Genomic DNA, 18,925 nt, shown 5'->3' with positions numbered 1-18,925 from the left:
CTGGAGTAGCTGAGAAGAGGCAGAATAATTATAAAGTCTGAAGGCTGTAAGATGTTGTTTTCTTTTTTATATTACCAAATACACTTAGCATAGTATGTCCTCCATAAATGTTTGAATTGAATTAGAAAAGAAGATCTAATTTTTAGCAGGCACAGTGGCTCATGCCTTTTAATCCCAGTACTTTGGGAGGCTGAGGCGGGCAGATTGCTTGAGCCTAGGCGTCAAGACCAGCCTGAGCAGCATGGCGAAACCCCGTATCTATGGAAAATACAAACATTAGCTGGGCGTGGTGGCGCATGCCTATAGTCCCAGCTACTCAGGAGGCTGAGGTGGGAGGATCACTTGAGCCTGGGATGTCGAAGCTGCAGTGAGCCATGATCGTACCACTGCCCTCCAGCCTGGGTGACAGAGTGAGACCCTCAAAAAAAAAAAATAAATAAAAGACGTTTTCTAAAGAAACAAATATCCAATTTATTTTTGAATTTGTTTGTGTCCTTAGTATTATAAAATTGACAGTATATCTGACTAAATAAGAAATATGTCAAGACCTTTTCCAATGGACTACCATTTTACTTGGCTGCTTCTGTCCTGCTCTCAAAATATATTTTTGTAAAACTGAGAAGTTAAATAATCTTAGAAGGACGCTTTGCAGATTTAAAAAAAAAAAGGGTTACCAGAGAACACTGTGAAGGATGTAGGGCAGCGGCCCCCAAACTTTTTGGCACCAGGGACCAGTTTTGTGGAAGATAATTTTTCTACAGACTGAGGGCAGGGAGGATGGTTTTGGGATGATTCAGCACATTACATTTATTGTGCACTTTATTTCTATTATTATTACATGGTAATATATAATGAAATATTATACAACTCACCATAATGTAGAATCAGTGGAAGCCCCGAGCTTGATTTCCTGCTACTAGACACTCTTGTCTGGGGGTGATGGGAGACAGTGACAAATCAGGCATTAGATTCTCATAAGGAGCGTGCAACCTAAATCCCTTGCATGCAAAATACTACAATAGGGTTCACACTCCTGTAAGAATCTAATGTTGCTGCTGATCTGATGGGAGGTGGAGCTCAGGTGGTAATGCAGGTGATGGGGAGTGGCTGTAAATACAGATGAAGCTTTGCTTGCTCACCTCCTGCTGTGCAGCCCAGTTCTTAACTGGTTCATGGCTTGGGGGCTGGGGACCCCTGATGTAGGGGATGGGAGGTCGAGGTGTTCCTACTTTGTCTTGTGATACTTTGTGCTTAATGGGTTAGTTACCTGTATAAACATCTTTTTAGCACTAACCAGTGAAATCATCCTTGTGACCAGCTCCCTAAAGCACTGCCTATCCAGCAGCAAAGGTCGGATGTGGGGAATAAAACAGTGCTGGACTATGGCATTTCCTTAGGTTTTCCCTGATATTGGTTATGATGGAATATGGGTACTTGTGCAGCTGTGGTACATGAGGGGACAGGTTCATTCATTCTGTTTACAGAGACCAAAGAAAACCGGAGGGACTTTACCCAGTTGGTGATATGGAGCAAGTGCCATCAACAGGCAGACTCGTGCAGATCACTGTGACAGAGGGATATGATTTGGTAAAGTTACTTTTGGAAATTCACAAAATCCTTAGTTTTGGGAGTACCTGCAGAAGGAATGGAATTTTGCTTCATTCTCCTCTACCTCCAAACCTTCTGGCTTTACATAGCAGTGGCCTTTCACCTCAGTGTTCCTTATTGTTAGTCTATAATCTCCAAGTCACATTACTGTGTGTCTCAAATACCTGGCAATCTGAATATTAACAGGGTGAAAGAATCAATGGTTTTAGTTTCTGTAGACAGCAGTTCACATGTAATTTTTTTTCCCTTTCTCCTGAGAAGGATCTGAATTCTTCCAGAGTTTCCCTTATGATTAATTCCGTTTGATTACGCCTGTAATCCCAGCACTTTGGGAAGTCAAGGTGGGCGGATCATGAGGTCAGGGGTTTGAGACCATCCTGGCCAACATAGGGAAACCCTATCTCTACTTAAAAAAAAAATGCAAAAAATTAGCCAGGTTTGGTGGCAGGTGCCTGTAATCCCAGCTACTTGGGAGGCTGAGGCAGGAGAATCACTTGAACCTGGGAGGCGGAGATTGTAGTGAGCTGAGATAGTACCACTGCACTCCAGCCTGGGAGACAGTGTGAGACTCCGTCTCAAAAAAAAAAAAAAAAAAGAGAACAACAGTGTGATGTACGAAAAATTAGGAGTATAATAAAATGGGAAAATATTCAGTATATTAAATTTAAAAAGATCATTCCAAAAAAGGATATAATTAATGAACTCCACTTTGTTTTAAAATGTATGTATAAAAATGAATACATATGTGCATGTATAGGTACACACAGGTACATCCATATATTCACAGCAAAACACTAGAAAATATATCTAAAATGTTAATAGTGCTTACATGTTAAAGTAAGATTGCAGGTAATTTTCTTACTTTTAAAAATGTTCCTCAGCATACTTTTATTATCAGGTGAAACAATAAATATTATTTTCAATATCCCAACAATAGCACTTAAATGGAATGTTGCATTTAAGTAAAACTAGATTTGTTTAATGATATTTCTACCTATTTATTTTGTATTTGCAATGTGGCTTGTTAGGAAAAAATGAAAAATGCTATTTAGCCCAAATCAAAATGGGTTGCCAGATGTGTAGGAAAATTCTCTATTTGAATATAATTGTAAGGTGGTGTGTTTCTGCCAACAGAAAGGTTTTAAAGGAGATACTCCAGTTACCTTTATTCGTGCAGAATTCAATCAAGTGGTTCTGGGAGACTCTGCAAAAATTACTGTTTCTCCAGAAGGAACTGCAAAATACAACTTCACTAGCAGTTTTGAGTTTAATCCTGAAGGAGGAATCACTTTAGATGACCTCGCTCACAAACCTGTGTTCCGTAAGTCCTTGTGGTTCTAAAAATCAATGTCTTGATTGCCTTCTTCCTTATCACGTTGGATGGGAAAAGCAGAACCAAAACATTCTTTTAAATACGTAACTAAAATTACAATAAAGAAAGGGCAGTTCTTTTGTTCCCAGAAGCAGTGCAGGAACTGAAAACTGGAAATCTTGAACAGCTGCCATTGGTGTGTATATGTTAGTGGAGGTGTGCAGGGAGAAGGCAGTACTCCTGAACCTAGGGGCTTGGATTTTAATCCTCTCACAAGGACAGAAAAGCTTTGGCTGCTGTTGATGGAGGAATAGAGACTAGGACTACCTCCCCATCACAAGTTAAGACTCTCAAAAAGAATGGACTAGGAAAAAAAATCTATTTATCAGCATCTCTGTCTAGATTCTGGGTAAAGAAAAGAGTCTTCCCTAGGAATAATCATAGGCTTGTACTAACCATTAAAGAATTATATATTTTTAAAACACAGGAGGAACATTTATATAATAGCAATTGGCTACATTCTAAGCTGTAAAACAAATCCTACCATATATCAAAGGATCAATAGCATACAGACCACCTTTTCTGCCAAAATGCAACAATCAACAAAATTAGATAGCCAACAACAAAAAGCCAAAAACCATTCGGAAATTTAAAAACATACTTATGAATAATTCATAGGACAAATAAAAAAGTCGTAATAAAATTGCAAAGCATTTGGAAAAGATCAACGGTAAAACACCAAATATAAAAATTTGTGGGTTATAGTTAAAGTTGTACTTAGAGGTACATTTATAATCTTAAGCACATTAATTAGAAATAAAAAGGATTAAAAACAGAACTTTTGAGAAGTTGGAATAGATGTACTTTTCTCTATTCCTCCCACTGAGTACAGCTACAAACCCTGGACATTATATATAAAACAAACATAAGAGACTCTGAAAGGTAGAGAGGAGGAAACTTGGGACCTGGGGAATGAGAGTGGTGAGTTCCTTGGGTTTTCTTTTTGCCTTATACATCCCATACTTCTTGCTGAAGAAGGTGGTGACCTGGAGACACGAATGGACACAGACCCTCCCACCCAAAAAAAGAAAGATTGATAAAAGTCTGCTCTGTTTAGCCAAAAGACTATGAAAGGGGCAGTCTAATAAGACAGAAAAGTTTTTGACAGTAACTGCTGTACTCCAGCAAACACCACATGAAAAAATGGTAGCCCCCACCCTCAATCAAGCTGAGTGGAGAGCCTAGACTTCCACTCTCACAAAGCTCAAAAATGAGGTTCTCCATTACCCTAGTGATATCAGAGAAGACCAAGTAGGGAGCCAGGATTTTCATCCCCTCTAGTAATAAGTCCCCTTCCATCCCCCATAATGTTAGTGGAGACCATGTGGATCTTAGACTTCTATCCCAAACTGTCAGCAACAAGGTGCCCCTTCACTTCCCACTGGAGTGGTGTCAGAGGAGGCCTAGTTTAGAGTCAGAACTTTCACCATCATCCAGGGATAATGAGTTCACACCCACTGTGGTATCAGTGGAAACCAAGTAAAGAATCAGGACTCCAGATGCCCTACTCAGCAGTCATGAGGAGCTGCCCCCATCAGGCATCAACAGAGGCTGAGTAGGGAACCTAGACTTGCACCCCAACTTGGCAGTAATGAGGCAGCATTTCCTTCTTTCTCCTGTTGGGGTGGTGTTGGAAAAAGCCAGCTAAAGCAGAAGGTGTAAGTAAGAGCCAGAGATTCATAATAATAGGAAAAGTCTGGGTTTCAACTGAAAACTGTAAGTCATTCCAAGAACTGAAAGATCTTAAATTGAATTAAAAAACATAATGTCTGGGTACAGTGGCTCATGCCTGTATTCCCAACACATTGGGAGGCCAATGTGGGCAGATCGCTTTGAGCCCAAGGAGTTTAAGACCAGCCTGGGCAACATGGTGAAATCTCATCTCTACTAAAAATACAAAAACTAGCTGAGTGTGGTGGTGCATACCTGTAATCTCATCTACTCAGGAAGCTCAGGCATGAGAATTGCTTGAGCCCAGGAGACGGAGGTTGCAGTGAACTGAGATCATGCCACTGCACTCCAGCCTGGGTGACAGAGCAAGACCCTGTCTTCAGAGGAATAATAATAATAATAAATTAAAACATAATCACTACTACCAAGATGGTAGATATGTTAGAATTATGAGACAATGATTTTTCTTTTTGAGACAGAGTCTCATTCCGTTGCCAGGCTGGAGTATAGCGGTGCAATCTCAGCTCACTGCAACCTCCGACTCCCAGGTTCAAGCAATTGTCTGGCCTCAGCCTTCCGAGTAGCTGGGATTATAGACATGCACTGCCACACCCAGCTAATTTTTGTATTTTTAGTTGAAACAAGCTTTCACCATATTGGTCACGATAGTCTCCATCTCCTGACCTCATGATCCACCCACCTTGGCCTTCCAAGGTGCTGGGTTGACAGGCGTGAGCCACTGTGCCTGGCGAGACAATGATTTTAAAGAAGCCATGATAAAAATGTTTAAATGAGCAATTATAAACATGCTGGAAACAAAGGAGAAAATAGATTCAGCAAAGAAACAAAGTCTGAGGAAATAAATAGAAAATACAAAGAAGAACCAAATAGAAAGTTTAGAACTGAAAAATACAATAACTGATAGAAAAAGCTCAGTAAATGGCATAACAGCATAATGGAGAATACAGTGGAAAGAATCAGTGAACTGGAAGATAGGAAGATAGAAATTACCCAGTCTTAACAATAGAGAAGATATAGACTTAAAAAAAAGAAAAAAGGAAAGAACTTTAGAGACCTGTGAGAATATAACAAAATAACATCGGAGTCTTAGAAGGGAAGGAGAAAGAGGATAGGTCTGAAAAAGTATTCAAATAAGTAATGTATTAAAACTTCCCAAATTTGGCAAGAAACATAAGCCTACAGGTTAAGGAAGCTGAGCAAACCTCCAACAGGAGGATAAACCCAAAGAAATCTACACTAAGAAACATAATTAAGCTCATGAAAATGAATGGCACAGAAAACTTGAAAGTAGCCATGGGAAAACAGAATGACATCAGATTCTCATTAGAAACCATGGAAGTCAGAAAGAAGTGGCACAATATTTTCAGTGATAAAAGAACTGTCAGCCAGGCGCAGTGGCTCATGCCTGTAATCCCAGCACTTTGGGAGGCCAAGGCAGGCAGATCACGAGATCAGGAGATTTAGACCATCCTGGCTAACATGGTGAAACCCCATCTCTACTAAAAATACAAAAAATTAGCTGGGTATGGTGGCACACGCCTGTAGTCCCAGCTACTTGGGAGGCGGAGGTTTCAGTGAGCCAAGATTGCACCACTGCACTCAAGTCTGGGTGACAGAGTGAGACTCCATCTCAAAAAAAAAAAAAAAAAAAAGAAAGAAAGAACTGTCAACCCAGAATCCTAAACCCAGAGAAAATATCCTTCATATACGAAAGGGTAGTCAACACATCCTAAGGTGAAAGAAAACAGAGAATTTGTCACCAACAGACCTACCCAAAGATAATGGTTGAAGGAAGTTCCCTAAACAGAAAGGAAGTGATAACCTTGCAACAGCAGAAAAGAAGAAAGCATGGTAAGGAAAAATTTGGATAAATTTCCTTCTTGGGTTTTCCAAATTGTGTTTGACAGTTGGAACAAAACCTGACACTGTGTGATGTGATTCTAAATGTACATAGAGAAAATACTTAAGACAGTTATACTGGGAGGATAAAGGGACATAAAGGGAAGTAAGGTATCTATACATCAATAAACTGGTGAAATGGTGACAACAGTAGGCTATAAAAAATAATGTACATATAATGCAATACCTAGAGCAACAACTACAAATTCTGTACAAAGAGATATAGTCAAAAATATTAGAGATAAAATGCAATTCTAAAAAATGTTCAAGTAATGCACAGGAAGACAGGAAAAAGCAGAGAAATGAAAAACTGGACAAATACAGAAACAAAAGAACCCCAGCAGACTTAAGCCCTACTATATTAATAATTAAAGTAAATATACCATTAAATTGTGCCACTGCACACCCAGGCTGACAGAGTGAGCCCCTACCTCAAAACCCACCAACTAAGAGAGAGAATGGATTTAAAAACTTGCTGCCTACAAGAAACTCAAAATATAACCATATATTCAGGTTAAAAGTAAATACTTAAGGCAGTATTTACATTTATTAGTAAAGGAAATCAAAAGTAACTATGAGTGTCAAAGTATACTTCACAGCAAAGAAAATAATCAGACATAGACAAGTTCATTATATAATGATAAAAGGGTCAATCCACAAAGAAGATACTGTACTTCTAAGTGGGTATGCACCAAACAGCTGCACGATGTGAAGCAAAACCTGATACAGCTGACAGAAAAATAGATCAATGAAATAGATAAATCTACAATTATAGTTGGAGACTTAAACACCCGTTTCTCAACAATTTATGTAATAACTGAAGACAAAATCAGCAAGGATGGAAAAAAACCTCAGTGATTATATTAACCAACATAATCTAATCAATATTTATAGAACATCCAACAATAGTAGAATAACGTTATTTTCAAAAGCCTACAAACCATATATCAAAATCACATCCTGGGCCATAAGCTAAACCTCAACAAGTTTAAATGAATTTAAATAATATAGAATGTGTTCTCTGACAGCAGTAGTATCTAAGGAGAAGTCAATAAGATAGTAGGAAATTCTCCAAATACTTGGTAACTAAAAGACACACTTGAAAATAATTCATGGGTCAACAAGGAAGTCTCAAGGGAAATAAAAAAAATAGTCTCAGATTAAGTGCCCACTTTGAGGCAGCAATGAGCTTTGGTCCCATCCTACTGAATGCCAGCCTTGGTGACAGAGCAAGACCCTGTCTCTAAACAACAACAAAAAGAAACTAAAAGGCACACTTCTAAATAATCCATGAGTCAAAGAGGAAGTCTCAAGGGAAATAAAAAATACAATAAACCGAATTGTAATGAAAATATGACATATCAAAGCCTGTTGGACATGGCTAAAGCAGTGCTGAGAAAACTTAGAGCACTAACTGAATACGTTAGGAAAAAGGAAAAGTCTCCAATCAAGTTCCCGTTTCAAGAATCTAGAAAAATAAGAGCAAAAGAAACCCAAAGCAAGAAAAAAATAATAAAGACAAGAACAGAAATCAATGAAATGTAAAACAGAAAAGCAATTGAAAAAAATATGTGAAACAAATAGCTGGTTATTTGAAAACATCAATGAAATTTGCAAACTTCTAGAAAGACTAACCAAAAAAAGGCATAAAAGAAAAGAAATTACCAATATTAGGAGTGAAATGGAATAACAACTTGAACCCTGTAGACATTAAATGGGTAATAAGGCAATATTATGAACAACCCTATGCACGTAAACTTGACAACTAAAAGGATCAGTTCTTTAAAAAACACAAACCAATTAGCTGGGCATGGTGGTGCGTGCCTGTAATCCCAGCTACTCAGGAAGCTGAGGCAGGAGAATTGCCTGAACCCAGGAGGTGGAGGTTGCAGTGAGCCGAGATGGCGCCATTGCACTCCAGCCTGGGTAACAAGAGCGAAACTCCATCTCAAAAAAAAAATAATAATAAAATAAATAAATAAATAAATAAAAAACCACAAACCAGCCGGTGCAGTGGCTCACACTTGTAATCCCAGCACTTTGGGAGGCTGAGGCAGGTGGATCGCCTTAGGTCAAGAGTTCAAGACCAGCCTGGCCAACATGGTGAAACCCCATCTCTACTAAAAATATAAAAATTAGCTGGGTGTGGTGGCATGCACCTATAATCTGAGCTACTCGGGAGCCTGAGGCAGGGGAATTGCTTGAATCAGGGAGGTGGAGGTCTCAGTGAGCCAAGATCGTGCCACTGCACTCCAGCCTGGGCGAGAGAGCGAGACTTTGTCTCAAAAACAAAAAAAAAAAGAAAGAAAGAAAAAGAAAGATGGGAAATGGAAGGGGAACCTATATAATAAAAGAGACTTAAGAGATATCAACTAATTACAATATGTGGCCTTATTTGGCCCCTGATTCAAACAAATGGTAAAGAAAATGCCACTGAGGGACATGAAGGTTGAACAACAGAAAGGTATGCCATGTTCTTAGACAGGAATGTTCAATATTATAAAGATGTCATTTTTCCTAAGTTTATTTATAAATTTAATGTGATCTCTGTAAGTCAGCGAACATTTTAAAAACATTATCGAATTTCTATACAAAATAGTTTTTTAAGTAAAAATAATCAGGAGATTCTGAAAAGAAGGATTATTAGTCCTACATGATAGAAAAACATGAAACCATAGTAAAGCAATGTAGTACTGGGACATGCATAGACATACAGATCATTGCAACAGACTAGAAGGTCCAGATATAGTCATCAGTACTTCTAGTACGTTAGCATATGGTTAAGATGACATGTCAAATCGATGAGGGTAAGGGGGAACATGGATTATGTAGCCAAAGGTATGGGGACACTTGGGTAGCTATCTGGGAAAAAAATGTAACCAGTCTTAAAATTACACCAAAGTCGGGCATGGTGGCTCATGCCTATAATCCCAGCACTTTGGGATGCTGAGGCAGGCAGATCACTTGAGCCCAGGAGTTCAAGAACAGCCTGGGCAATATGGCTAAGCTGTCTGACAAAAAAATACAGAAATTAGCTGCGTGCAGTAGTGAGCCCTTGTAGCCCTAGCTACTCCAGAGGCTGAGATGAGAGGATCACTTGAGCCCTTGAGGCAGGGGTTGCAGTGATTGCACCACTGCATTCCAGCCCAAGTGACAGAGTGAAACCTGGTCTCAAAAAATAAACAAACACCAAAATAAATACCAGCTGTATAAAATATGTGTAAAAAATTAAAACATGTAAGTACCATAAGAAATCCTGGAATTGAAATAATCAGAGTGATGAAGCCTTTATAAGTATTTCAGAACTGTAGAAACCACAGAAGAAAAATAAATATATTTTACATAAGCAACCGTAAGATAAGCCACAAACTGGAATACAGTTTGCAATTAATTTCTGTACAGAAGGCAAATTTACCTTTAAAGAGCTCTTACATATTAATAAGAGGAAGAATCTAATGGAAAAGTATACAAAACATATGAAAGGAATATGAAAAGTTCACGGAAAAGGAACTATAACTGGTCCTTAAATATATGGAAAAAATTTCAACCTGACTCTAATACAAAAAATAAACTTATGCTTAGATGCTATTTTCATCTGTCAGATTACAAAGATCACAGAGTTTGATAACATACCACACAGGTAAATGTGTTATCAAACTCTGTTATCCTTGCTGAAAACGCTAAAGCTGAACGAAAGTAGGAAACACAGGAATTGAGAAACAAATTAAATACTATGAGGAATAAAATGAGACAAATCTAGACGATATGACATTCTCTGTAACTATTAGCCTGGTGTCTTCAACAAAAGAGAGAAATATTTGAGAGAAAAAGTATGCGTAAAGAGGGGACTGTTATAAATGAAAAGAAACATGACAACCAAATGCAATATGTGGTCTTTGATTGGATTCTGGTTTGAACAGACCAGCTATAAAATAATTTTGGGGATAACTGGGAAATGTTAAGTATAAACTGGACACTGGATGAATTAAGGAATTATTTAATGCTATTATCACACACTTGCTAGATGTGGAAACTGATTGTGGTTTTCTAGGAAAATGTCTTATTGGGGATTTATATACTTTGGTAGTTAGGAGTAAAATGTCACGATGTCTGTAATTTATTTTAAAAGTATTTCAGCAAACAAAGCAAATATGATAAAGTATTTGAGCAAACAAAGCTACATATGATGAAGCAAAAAAATTGTTAAATTTAGATTATGGTTATATGGATAGTTGTTATACTATTCTGCTTTGTGTACTGAAATTTTTATAGTAAGTGTTAAGCATACAGAGTAATGCTGTAGTGAAAAACATTGTACATGCTCTGCTTGCTACTGGATTACTCCAAAATCTGTTAAGCCTTATGGGAGGCAATATGGAGAGATCCAGAGCAGTGTTTTTCTTTTGTTTTTTTTGACCCAAGTTCAAGGGATAAATCCAAGATAGAGTAGTGTTTTTCAAACTTCAGATTGTGACTTTTTTAGTCATTCCTAAAATCAATTGATGGGCATTATGATCAGTAATTTCTTCTATATGAAATAGAATAGAACATGCCTAAGGATTTTGACATAGTAAAGATCAATATTATATGAAGCTTTGTTATATAATCATATGTATCAGTTCCTTTTATACACATGCATGTACGTGATTATGATCTAAAACCCATTTCTATTATAACTTGCAGGCAAAAAGTTCAAAAGTTACTGAAGTGGTCCAGTATTTTCCACCAAAAGTCACTGATATTGGTGCCCTCTCTACTTTCAAGTTTATTTTTTTTAACTTAGATATCTTTGACAATGCTTTGTTTGTTGCGCCCTGGTTATTGGATGGATGAGTTTTAAATGTCTCATTTCCTTTGTTTTGATTTTTCTAGTAACTGTGACTGAAGTTTTACCAAAGGAAAAGAAACAGAAAGAAGAGAAGACCTTAATTCTTGGTCAAGCTGTGGTGGATCTTCTTCCCTTACTGGAAGGTCAGATGTATGCTTTGCCCAAAAGTGGAAATGGCAAAGCTCATAAAATTTAGCCCCAGACAGATACAGAAATTAGCCTCAATGAATTTGAGGGAATTGAGGGCAAAAGTGGGCACATTTATCTCTGCCTACAATCGCACTAACTTAACCCTTTCTTTTTTGGCTCAACGTGGGCTTCTTTTTGCAGGACAGAGTTCATTTCAAACAGCAGTTCCATTGCACCCTGTGCAGGGCTCACCCTTAGAGACTCCTAGATCAAGTGTTAAGGTAATCAGAGTTTTAGCTCTCTACATTTTAGTCTACCATTTCAATCTAACAAGTCTGTCCGCTATTAAGGTTCAATTCAGTTGAGTGTAATGCATTGGGCGTTTTCTTTTCACAGCACACAGTGTTAGATTCTGGGAAACAAAGATAATAAGGCAGAGTCCTACTTTGAAAGCCCACAATCTGTATATCATAGATTATAACCCAGTGTGATTAAATGGTGGAGTGAGGCACATGGGCACAGAGCAGGTATTAGTTACATTGTCCATGGGTAGAGGCAAGGCTTAACCATGGAAATAACTCTTGAGCTATGTCCTGATGGATCACGTAGTATATTAAAGCATCTCATATACTTTAGGGCATAGTAGCATGCTTCTCATTGAAAATTTCTAATCCAGCAGTTCCAGCCCAAACCCCTTTCTGGAATTCTAGAATGTCAGACTTTATAAGCACCTACTATATACCTCTATAATGTTATCCCATAGGCACCTAAAACTCAACATTCCAGAACTGAACTCAGTATTTTCCCTGAAACCTACTCTTCCTTTTATCTTAGTTTTTTGACTAGTGGCATCACCCATCCATGAAATCATGGAACATAGAACCTAAATTACATCTATGACTGTTCCCTCAGACCCTAACTACATCCAGTCCTCAAATCTGCCTTTCATCACATCCTGCCTTTTCCATCTACTAAGTGTCTTTAGGTTTCCTTTTTGGATTCATTCTTACTTTTTATTGCCTTATTATTTCTCACTTGGATGGTTACAAGTAGTCTTGTGCCTCCCTTTGCCTCCCTCTAGTTCAATCTTCCCATGGCTTGCACAGTGATTAAAAAGTGGATCTGATCTCATCTCTTCCCCTACTTAGTACTGTGTAGTTCACGGATTCACCCACTGCTTACAAGTTAAGGTCCAGGTCCAGATTGCTTAGCAGGCATACAGCATGTTTTTTTTTTTAGACGGGGTATTGCTCTGTTACCCAGGCTGGAGTGCAGTGGCATGATCCCAGCTCACTGCAACCTCCGCCTCCTGGGTTCAAGCAATTCTCCTGCCTTAGCTTCCTGAGTAGCTGGAACTACAGGCGTGCACCACCACGCCTAGCTAATTTTTGTATTTTTTAGTAGAGACAGGGTTTCACCATATTGGCCAGGATGATCTTGATCTCTTGACCTCGTGATCCACCCGCCTTGGCCTCCCAAAGTGCTGGGATTTCAGGTGTGAGTCACCGTGCCCGGCGAGCATATTTTATGATGGGAGCCTCCCTCTTTAACCTCATCTTCCATTATTCCTCTCCTTATTTTAATACTTCAAGTTCCAGAATCCTGAATTACTTACATATACCTAAATGGAAGATACCATACTGTTCCAATCCCCCTTTACATAGACTATTTTTCCCTCTAAGACTAGTCAAGTGCAGTATTGAGAAGCAGGGAAAGAAGAGAACAAAAAATTTGATCTGTAACTGACTGTGAACAGTCAATTGAGATAACTCACTACCTTTGGACCAGCCTACATAAACTGTTCTTATCTAGAATTATTTCTCTTTCCTTCCTCTGCTAATCCAGGTTTTAAACGATAGTCATCCTGTAACTGTCAGCCCAGCAAACAGTTATTCACTTCCTCCTTGGTGTCCTTGACTGCACCATTTTGTACAGGTCTCTAGTATAGATTTCACATAAATCATGGCACTGTGCCACGAGTTCCATGTTGAAAGGAACTATATATTCTTTGTCTTTATATCCCTAGTGATGTAGCAAAGTGCCTAGCATTCAATACACAATTTTTTTTTTTTTAATTTTTGAGACGGAGTTTTGCTCTTGTTGTCCAGGCTGGAGTGCAATGGCATGATCTCAGCTCACTGCAACCTCCACTTCCTGGGTTCAAGCAATTCTCCTGCCTCAGCCTACTGAATACCTGGGATTACAGGCAGTCACTACCATGCCTGGCTAATTTTTATATATTTTTTCTTTTTTTGAGACAGAGTCTTGCCCTATAGCCCAGGCTAGAGTGCAGTGGTGTGATCTTGGCCCACTGCATCCTCCATCTCCCAGGTCCCGGTTCAAACCATTCTTCTGTCTCAGCCTCCCAAATAGCTGGAATTAAAGGCATGCACCACCATGCCCAGACAATTTTTGTATTTTTAGTAGAAATGGGGTTTCACCATGTTGGCCAGCCTGGTCTTGAACTCCTGACCTCAAGTGATCCACCCACCTCAGCCTCCCAAAGTTCTGAGATTACAGGCATGAGCCACCTTGCCCGGCCTCAAAACACATTTAAAACCTACTTTGTACGTGTCCTGAGTGAAAATGTCAGAGATATACACATATATGTCTATACCTATTTATGTGGAATATATACATAACTATTTAAAAAAAATTTTCTTATTACAAAGCATTACATTTAAATTACAAAAATAATCATAAGATATAGACTAGCCAAAAAAAAAAAAAAAGATATAGACTAGCCAGAAAAGCATCCAGTCTCACTTACGCATGTGCAACTACTATTGACATTTCATTATTTTTCTTTTTTTGCGATGGAGTTTCACTCTTATTGCCCAGGCTGGAGTGCAACGGCACAATCTCAGCTCACTGCCTCCCCAGGTTCAAGTGATTCTCCTGCCTCAGCCTCAGCCTCCCCAGTAGCTGGGACTACAGGGCATGCACCACCACGGCTGGCTAATTTTGGTATTTTTAGTAGAGATGGATATTCACCATGTTGGCCAGGCTAATCTTGAACTCCTGATCTCGGGTGATACACCTGCCTCGGCTCCCAAAGTTCTGGGATTATAGGAGTGAGCCACCACACCCAGCCAACATTTCAATTGAATCTTCCAATTCCTGTTTATATGTATTTATATATATACTTTACCTCGGAATGGTAGAGTGGGAAGGGATCTAATTTAGGGATAAGATTCTCTTCTTGGCTCTATCTTCTCTAAATCATGGGACCTAGAGAATATTATTTCAGTTTATGGAAATAATTAAGCTTTACCTTTTTATCTTGAACAGTGATATGAGATTCAAATGAGTTAATGAAAAAAGGAGGACCTCTGGCAATTTTCAAAATGCTGCATAATTTTATTCTTTTACAGCAGTGCAGTCTTGAAGTTAAAGTATTAGTGGCAGAACCTTTACTGACCACAGCCCAGATCTCAGGGGGCAATCTACTGAAGGTCACATTGGAGGCTGCTTACTCTGTGCCTGAATCCTTCATTCCAACAGGTCCTGGGCAGAACTACATGGTTGGTCTGCAAGTGCCATCAGTTGGAGAGGTAAAGCCCTACTGCCAGATATTTATAGAGATTCAAACATGTCTGCACTCACATAGCCATCTCTTCCTCACCTCTAAGATTTCATTTAAAGCACTACTTTACTAATGGCCAATATATATTTTAGGCTTGAAAAATAAAGTTTATTTCTGTTTTATATACAGATTTTAATGTTTATGATTTACATATTTATTATATATTGTACATTAAATATAATTTATATAAATATATGGTGGAAAATATGTAAGACATTTAAAATGGCCAATTTTGGTGTATTTCCTTACAGATTATTTTTATGTGTACATTTTATAGATTTTGTACAATTACTTTATTAAACAAAACTTTCTCTTAATTCTATGTTATTTTCTTAGGCCAAATTTCTATATATAGGAATGATTGGTGGAGTTTCTTAGGCTCTTGATGGAGATTTCTAAATTGCTTGCTAAAAGGCTTATATTCAGTTAACACTTCCACTTGTCTTATATCCAGGGCTGTGTATGTCAATGACCCACTAAAGTTGTGTAGCAGCTGTTCAGTTTGCTGAGGACTTATGAGGTTCTTGGGACATGGGACTTTCAGCACAACTGGGACAGTCCTAGGCAAATGAGGTGGCTGATCACCCTTCCAGGGAGCAACCTACATAGCTATATGAGAGAAGGCAAATCTATGCTTTGCCTTCTCTCCAACTTTGGGATTGTATTGAAAAATTTCTATTTGTTTTTGCTAATTTTAATAATTAAAAGTATCTTTTATTTGTTTTGTTTGTTTTTCTTTTGGAGGTTTTAGTATTTTTCTTATTGATTTATTAAATTCTGGCCAGGATGGGGTGGCTCATGCCTGTAATCCCAGCACTTTGGGAGGCTGAGGCTGGTAGATCACCTGAGGTTAGGAGTTTGAGACCAGCCTGGCCAACATGGTGAAACCCTGTCTCTACTAAAAATACAAAATAATTAGCCAGGTGTGGTGGCAGGCACCTATAATCCCAGCTACTGGGGAGGCTGAGGCAGGAGAATCACTTGAACCTGGGAGGCGGGGGTTGCAGTGAGCTTAGATCGCACCATTGCATTCCAGCCTGGGCAGCAAGAGTGAAACTCTGTCTCAAAAAAAAAAATAAATTCTTCATATGTAGAGAAAAATAATGTTATTTTTTTCAAGTTTGTCAATTTATACTTAATCATGTTTATTTCTGGTGTATTATTTATTTTTAATTTGGGTCATTGCTTTGGTATACAAAAGTTTTTTTAATATTACATCTTTTTCTTTTAGGTTTCTTGCATCATTTTAAACTTGAAAAGGGCTCCTTTATTCTGATGTTTGATGAAAGGATGCCCTTCCAGGTCCTAGTTTTGTTTTTGTTTTTGTTTTTGTTTTTGGAGATGGAGTCTCGCTCTGTCACTCAGACTGGAGTGCAGTGGCATGACCTAGGCTCACTGCAACCTCTGCCTCCTGGGTTCAAGCAATTCTCCTGCCTCAGACTCCCAAGTAGCTGGAACTACAGGTGCCTGCCACCATGCCTGGCTAATTTTTTGAATTTTAGTAGAGACGGGGTTTCACCGTGTTGCCGCGGCTGGTCTTGAACTCCTGACCTCAGGTGATCTGCCCGCCTCAGCCTCCAAAAGTGCTAGGATTGTAGGAGTGAGCCACCGCACCTGATCCTGTTGCCCAGGCTGGAGTGCAGTGGTGCAATCTCGGCTCACTGCAACTTCCACCTCCCAGGTTCAAGCGATTCTCTTGCCTCACCCTCCTGAGTAGCTGGGACTACAGGCGCCTGCCACCACACCTGGCTAATTTTTGTATTTTTAGTACAGACGGGCTTTCATCATATTGGCCAGGCTAGTCTCAAACTCCTGACCTTGTGATCCATCTGCCTTGGCTTCCAAAAGTGCTAGGATTACAGGCGTGAGCCACCGCGCCCAGCCTAGACTTTCATTTACTTTTGGCCTTGGCTACGTGATAAAAGAAAACTTTTTTGTTGTTGTTGTTGCTGTTCTACTTTATCCATTATGTTGATGTGTTTGTTGCTGATGAAGGGTCTGTTGTACTTTAGTTTGCTATAGTGTTGGAAATAGAATGTTTTATATATATATATATATATATATTTTATTGCATTTTTAGGTTTTGGGGTACATGTGCAAGATTGTTGCGTAGGTACATACATGGCAGTGTGGTTTGCTGCCTTCCTCCCCATCACCTATATCTGGCATTTCTCCCCATGTTATCTCTCCCCAACTCCCCAACCCCTGCTGTTCCTCTCCTAGTTCCCCCAACAGACCCCAGTGTGTGATGCTCCCCTCCCTGTGTCCATGTGTCCTCATTGTTCAACACCCACCTATGAGTGAGAACATGCAGTGTTTGATTTTCTGTTCTTGTGTCAGTTTGCTGAGAATGATGGTTTCCAGGTTCATCCATGTCCCTACAAAGGACACGAACTCATTGTTTTTTATGGCTGTATAGTATTCCATGGTGTATATGTGCCACATTTTCCTGTCCAGTCTGTCATCGATGGGCATTTGGAAACTTCTTTTAAGGGCCATTTATATTTCTTTTCCAGTAAACTTTTTGTTCCTGTTCTTTGTCTATCTATATATCTCTATATCTATCTATTATTAAGAGATAGGGTCTCACTCAACTAGGCTGGAGTACAGTGCACAATCATAGATTACAGTAACCTTGAACTTTTGGACTCAAGCAATCCTCTCACCTCAGCCTCCCAAGTAGCTGGGACTACAGGTGCATGCCATCTCACCTGGCTAATTTTTAAATTTTTTTGTCAAAATGGGGTCTTGCTGTGTTGCCCAGGCTGGTTTTGAACTCCTGGCTTCAAGTGATCCTCCTGGCTCTATCTCCCAAAATGTTGGGATTATAGGCATTAAGCCACCTTGCCTGGCTGATATCTCATTGTTTTAATGTGTATTTTACTGTTTATTAATGAAATGTAGCATGTTTTTATTTAAACGTTGGATTTTCTAATTTCCCCTTCTATAAATTGCCTACTTATCTATTTTGCCAATTTTTACTGCAAGTATACTTTGGATAAGTTATAAGACATGAAAATGCCTATATTTTTAGCCCCTTGCCAGATTTTGATTTGTTTAATTTTTAAACAGGTATAAACACAACTCTCATATAAGCATAAATAACACAGGATTTGGTCCAAGATTTTGAGGGAATCAGTAAAATGTGACAACGAGTTCAAAGGAGTAAATAGGCATATGGAATGCTGAAATTAATTTGCCAGTAATTCGAAACTTGTCATTAGCTCCAGGGCAGTAATTAGTTACATTGCCACTGGAAAAACTGTATCTGCATATTTATGAACAAGAATAATTTGCATTATTATCAAATGTCTATAAGTTACAGAATTATAAAATAGCACAAAGGCAGTGAAGGGCACAGGCCCCTCTCTAGAATCAGATTAATTATAGAAGGGTATGTTTGACAACACTTAGCATACCATTGAAAATACTCTTGAGTAATCTTTTTGCCCATTTCAAAGTCCTTTATAGTTTTTCCTGATGTATGGTATTTATTTCTGTAGAAAGACTATCCCATTTTATTTAAGAATGGAACTCTGAAGCTTGGAGGGGAAAGAGAACCTGTTCCCCGGCCCAAAAAGTGGCCAATTGCCAACATTCTGGCTCCAGGAGCTAATAACATTCCTGGTGCATTCATCGTTGGTGGTCTCTATGAAGAAGAAGATGGAGAACTCAAACATCCTGAGGTGAGAGACAGCCTGATGTACAGGTTTTTGTGATAAATTTAGTATACTGACAGATGATAAAACATTTTGTGAAACACTATAATTTATATATATCTGCCGCCTGTCAAAATAAGACAATTACATGC

At 38.7% G+C, this 18,925-nt stretch overlaps 1 protein-coding gene across 2 annotated transcripts in view; it reads left to right on the top strand.

Moving 5' to 3' along the window:
- Nucleotides 1–1,229: 1,229 nt before the first annotated feature.
- Nucleotides 1,230–18,925, top strand: part of CFAP70 (cilia and flagella associated protein 70) — a 103,025-nt gene continuing 85,329 nt past the window's right edge. The window contains exons 1-6 of one of the 2 annotated variants that reach the window (XM_064374291.1): nucleotides 1,230–1,587; nucleotides 2,743–2,929; nucleotides 11,444–11,542; nucleotides 11,730–11,809; nucleotides 14,903–15,082; nucleotides 18,618–18,800. In XM_064374291.1, coding sequence (XP_064230361.1) covers nucleotides 1,525–1,587; nucleotides 2,743–2,929; nucleotides 11,444–11,542; nucleotides 11,730–11,809; nucleotides 14,903–15,082; nucleotides 18,618–18,800 — 792 coding nt within the window. In that variant the 5' untranslated portion in view covers nucleotides 1,230–1,524. The remainder of the gene's footprint in view (nucleotides 1,588–2,742; nucleotides 2,930–11,443; nucleotides 11,543–11,729; nucleotides 11,810–14,902; nucleotides 15,083–18,617; nucleotides 18,801–18,925) is intronic. The other variant, XM_064374292.1, reaches the window with a different exon arrangement.

This window comes from Aotus nancymaae, unplaced genomic scaffold, assembly GCF_030222135.1.
Source record: "Aotus nancymaae isolate 86718 unplaced genomic scaffold, 86718_ANA_hifiasm-v0.15.2.pri h1tg000010l, whole genome shotgun sequence".
In the NCBI taxonomy this organism is placed as follows: Eukaryota; Metazoa; Chordata; class Mammalia; order Primates; family Aotidae; genus Aotus; species Aotus nancymaae.
The sequence above is the reverse complement of the archived record's forward strand: the minus strand, read 5'-3'. Positions and strand labels throughout refer to the sequence as shown.